The sequence below is a fragment of the Limulus polyphemus genome, unplaced genomic scaffold, assembly GCF_000517525.1.
Source record: "Limulus polyphemus unplaced genomic scaffold, Limulus_polyphemus-2.1.2 Scaffold290, whole genome shotgun sequence".
Taxonomy (NCBI): Eukaryota; Metazoa; Arthropoda; class Merostomata; order Xiphosura; family Limulidae; genus Limulus; species Limulus polyphemus.
The window spans coordinates 293,895-299,573 of NW_013665900.1; the positions used below are offsets into that span (position 1 = coordinate 293,895).

At 29.9% G+C, this 5,679-nt stretch overlaps 1 protein-coding gene across 1 annotated transcript in view; it reads right to left on the reverse strand.

Annotated features, from left to right (window-relative positions):
- LOC106457082 (casein kinase I-like) overlaps positions 1-5,679 on the reverse strand; it is a gene marked incomplete in the record, with an annotated part of 36,159 nt that overhangs the window by 17,537 nt on the left and 12,943 nt on the right. The window contains 2 exon segments of the mRNA XM_022382900.1: positions 1,831-2,001; positions 2,467-2,695. Of these exon segments, the coding sequence (XP_022238608.1) occupies positions 1,831-2,001; positions 2,467-2,695 (400 nt within the window).

Genomic DNA, 5,679 nt, shown 5'->3' on the forward strand with positions numbered 1-5,679 from the left:
TCCATGTCCCCTTTTTTGTCAATAAACAATGTTGTATATCATAAGTGTCGTAATCTTGATGGAATTTTATTTGTTTTTATCATTTATGCACTGAAATTTCTATAATTTTGTTGTTAGTCACTTTTTGAAAATAAAATTTAAATACTTCCTTTTCATCATAGAATTTAACTTTTTTTTTTATGTTCATCACAAAATTCCATTTCATATATCCAGTAAATTTCAATTTGATTGATTTTCAATAACATATTTATCTTGAAACTTTATTTTACTGATAGCAGTAGCCACCACTGTTGCCACTTTCTAAACCTACCTAGGTTTACCTGGTGTCTTGCCACAGAAGAAATCACCATAACTTTCAAACAAATATAATCTAACACAAAGTATTTTCAGGAACAAAAAGAATGTCAAAAGAAACTACAAAAAATTTCCAAATACAAAATCTGTTCCTAAGTCTTCTAAACTTCCCATTAAAGTATTTTGTTCTTCTCTTCAGGAACTGCATGTAATTACTTTCTCATGAAACCATAAATTACTTCTCACACCACTTATATTGTTGTAAATAGTTTATAATATCCAATGGTACTTAAACTTTGTCTGTAGTTATTTTAACAGCTGTTCTTCATTAGTGGGTGATTTGACCCTTTTATGATGTGAACAGAAGCCTGTAATGATACATTTTCAGACAAAGAAGGGAAATCAGAGAAACAAGATTTAGTTAACTGTATCCTCAAAGGATGATAGTGTCTTAGCAAATAAAAACCTATAAGTTGGAATGGGTAAAAAAATTCTAAAAAATTTACTGGATATATAAAATGGAACTTTCTGATCAACATAATGCAGAAATGAACATTTGAATATTTTTTACATTTTCTTTGGGAATTACACTAAATAGGTGTTATAAAATGACAAAATATAGATTATAAAATTTTTTAGTTAAAAAAGTGTAAAAATTAAAGTTAAAACTATTATTTTTACTTAAATTTTGAAATTTGATATGCAGGTGTCATGATAAGAGTTAAACATCATCACAAGGCTAACCAATATCATACATACATACACACAATTTTCTGGTTCAGTTGTTTTTGTGCAATAAGATAACTTTTGGCAGAACTGGGGCAGAAAATTACATTTTTTGTCTGACTTGATTTTGGTAATCAAAATTAAGAATCAAAGATGTCATCATTGAGTACTATAAAAAAAAGTTTTTGTTCTGAGGAGAGCAATTTTCTCTTCTTGGTTGTTTAGGGAAAACAATTTATAGCTCTTCTTGTATTTATCCAAATGAAGGACCGTAATTTACATTCAGATTTTTTGCCCTCACATAGAAATCTTTCAAAACAAGTGTCCACATTTTTGAAAATTTCATTCTGAGGAACCTAGATGATGAATCATGGGAATTGGCACCACTTAAGTACACTTAAATTACTGTGGTGGACATGTAAGGGATCATCCAAAGTAAGTATCTTTCAATTAGATTCTATATATTTTCACACTGAGAACATCCTAATGGACATTTAAGGGGGTTCATGGAATCTCTCAGGATTGGCGGCAAAGATTTTCTTGAAATTGACAAGACATATAATTGATCATTTAAAACAAGATATGCAAAATGTTTATCACAGTTGCCATTTCCTTTGAATTTACATGGGTTATTTACTAGTCCTGGAATAGTTTATAACCATTATACAAAGTATACTGGTAGTTTAGAAAAACACCGGTAAAGAAACTGATCATACAGTTTAAATCATTTTAATACTTGAGAAAAGAAAACGATATTTAAAGCTATATATTTCTTAATTCTTGCCTGCTGTTTTAACATTTTAAACTTACATGGAAAGCCTCGACAAAGTTCATCAACTGGTGTGGACATTTTCTTCTCACTAATTCTTTCATATTTCTGCCTCTTTGTGGCTGCTCTGAGCCCTTGCCAAGGAAGACTACCACGATTAAAATACATCAACACGTAACCAAGGGACTCCAAGTCATCTCTTCGACTTTGTTCTTAAAAATGAAAAAAAAATCGTAACTGCTTAAACGAGACTTACTCACTGTTTTTTTAATTGAATAATAAACAATATATTATTCTGACAAGAGCACATTGTGGGTCCAGTAAAATTAGACATTTCCATTTGATGAGCAACTGTCATGAACACCACCAATCATGTCCAGTCACTGTCAGTAATGATATGTCTCATAATGAAAACAAAATATTTAAAAAACACAATACCATAAAAAGTATTAAAATTAAAGAGTAAGTCTGCTCTGCTCCCTTCCAGAAACCAAGTATTAAATGTTATTAATGCACTTTTGCAAGAATAAAAAAACTTTCTTCATCAGTTAAAAATTAAACATTAAAAAGTTATTAGAAGTTTTGTTGTAACCTTTCATGACACTTTTTACCATAAATCAATTCATGCTTTATAAGCTTTTCTGTATCATTCCTTGTCATTTCATACTGAAACTTACCAATCCCCATGTGAGTGTTGATACTGGCATATCTGGCAGTTCCTGTGAGGTTCTTATTTTCTCTATAAGGAATATGCTGATTGGTTCGAGCATCCCTGTATTTTTTGGCTAACCCAAAATCGATGATATATACAAGATTCCCTTTTTTTCCTAAGCCCATGAGAAAATTATCAGGTTTTACATCTCTGTGGATGAAGTTCTTGTTGTGGATGTATTCTATCCTGCTAACCTACATAGAATTAAATTCATAAACAAAAAAGTTATTTTCTAAACACAAACATATCTTCCTTTCATAAAAAAGTAATTTGAAATTGAGCACATTTTTAACCCTCACAAACTTCTAACAATAACATTCAAGCCATCATTATACAAAGTAATAATGTATTTCAATTTAAAAAGCAATCACTTAATGCTTTTGCATGAAATTCTCCTGCTAAAAGTTGTTTTTTTCCCAAACTAAAAACATATCTTCAAAGTAGATTATTCTCTAGTTTTGTAATCAACATATTTCCTTTGATATGGAGCTACAATTTTGAAGGTTCAATCGAGTTTCTGCAGTGAGCAAAAATTTTTTAAATACCACAAAAAAAATCTAGGAAAATAATTTATTATTAAGAAACATTAACAGATTAACAATAAAATCTGAGCTTTTATTTTAAATTTCATATTTAAGTCATAGTAAATAAAACATATGCGGGACAGTAAAAATAACTTGAAATTACATAATTACACATAAATAAACAGAAAAATCAAGAAGTTAAGAGAACTGACTTCCATGCTTATACAATATAAACTAGATAACCTACATCTTGAAGCTCTAGAGAATTTAAACCTTCTACTTTCATTTGGTACACTAGAAACACATGGTGTACAAACAACATTATGCAAAATATATGCTTGATACAAGATGATAAAAACCCTATAACCCTAGCATTTTTGAACATCTTATGTCAAGATTTCTTGAACCTACGTGTTTTTCTGGCATCATGAATGCAAAATATAGGCTTCAACTTAATTTTGAACACAGTTGAGTATTAGCATAAAGATTTTTGAACACAGTTGAGTATTAGCATAAAGATAAAGTTACTAACTAAAGATTTATCCTATAACATGTATATCAATCTATGGTCTGTCTTTTATTAATGCTGTATTAAGCCCACTCGAGGTTTTGTGCTTAATTAAAGGAGTAAATAATTACAGTTGGTTTAAAAATTCAATTCATATGTTGATTGTGAAAACTTAACTCACTAGCACATAAAGTAAAAAATAGCCAACAAGCTTTTTCAGTGTATGTTTTAAGTGATCGCTCTATTCCACTGCCAAGTTTAATTAATTTGTAAGGACTTGCATGTGGGATTGGTAGATTTACATATATAACTGGACTAAACACAATAGAGCTACTGATACAGTCTTATTAAACTAATACAGTATTTTACAATCAATTATTTTTCATAATAATTCCACAAATAAATATACATTCTAATAACACAAATGAAACTAAATATGTATATATACTTAAAATTTAAAATTATCACTGTAAAATGTAAATACACTCTTGTAATAAATTATACAGTTTCTATTTGCCATTTAACATATACATATATATATTTATTTATTTATACAACTGAAAAATATAAAAATAAAACAAACAAACTTATTTATCACCAAGCAGACCTTGTGCTTTCTTTAAGTGAAAAATTGTTATCCATGTTTATTATTCCATGCAATAATGAATTTGATTAATACCTCTTTCATTTTGCATACAAGCTTACCTGGTCAACATCCTTGGTAATCAATTTTGCTTCCCCCCCCCTTTTTTTTTATAGAGAAAACAAAGAAACAGTGCTTGACCAAAAAAGAAGTGCTAGAACATGCTACATCATTTCAACAAAACTTAAAAATTAACTAAAAATAACACAGCTGTAACATTTTAATTAATGAAAATAAAAAATAAAATGACCTATTATAAAGTAGTATCAAAATTAAGTTAACAAAATAAAAAAACTAAAACAATGTTTAAAATCCAGTGACATTTAAAAACTATGGTTTCTGTTTGAAAGACATTTTTTAATAATTTATGTACTGTTATTATTACAAAACTAATCAGCTGATCATACTGTGCTGTAGGTGCATGCTACAAGGATGTAAATAATAACACAATGCATTTCAAAAGTAACAGAGCCAAAAAACGATATGTGGATTAACCATTTGCTTCACCAATGATCTGTTCTAGCTTATTTAAAAAAATATAATTGTTTATTTATTTATTTATCCTTTTCACATCTGGTGTTTATCAAGCTTAAAGTTTGTTTGTTTTTTGTTTTTTGAATTTCGCGCAAAGCTACATGAGGGCTATCTGCGCTAGCCGTCCCTAATTTAGCAGTGTAAGACTAGAGGGAAGGCAGCTAGCCATCACCACCCACCGCCAACTCTTGGGCTACTCTTTTACCAACGAATAGTGGGATTGACCGTCACATTATAATGCCCCCATGGCTGAAAGGGCGAGCATGTTTGGTGGGACGGGGATGCGAACCTGCGACTCTCAGATTGCGAGTCGAGCGCCTTTTCCACCTGGCCATGCCGGGCCCAAGCTTAAAGAGAAATGTAAGTTAATCACATCTATGGAAAATGTTGCACACACACAATAAATCAACAAAAAATACCTAATTTTTAATTTCATTTTTTGCTTGGGCTATTCGATAACAGGATGGTGATGATTTTTGATATATCTTTTAATGTGTGTAGTCAAATTCATAGTTTGCTCTATAAAAATTTTCATTAATTGTCCAAAAAGTGTGAGAACACCTTTCCAGGTACCAAAATAAATGCCAGAATCCTGTTCTGGTGCATTGCACCACTAGTCAAGTGCTGCAAAAGCAGTATTTTTATGAAGCCATAAATCTTTATATTATATAGTAGTCATAGAGAACACAATGCAAAAAAACTAGTGCAAGACAATGTCAACTAATATTAATATGAATATGCAGTCTACAAACAAATACATCATTTACTTATGAAAATTAATCTGAACACTTACTTTCAGAAGCTGATTTACATTTATCTTTCTCATGCACATTTCTTTCTAAACTTATAACAATTTCAACTAACATTACATCCATGTGAACAAGGTGCACATCCACAGTAGTTATAATGACATTTATTGTTCTTAGGACTGATCTGTGATTATTTTCTTAATGTGAACTTCAGATATTT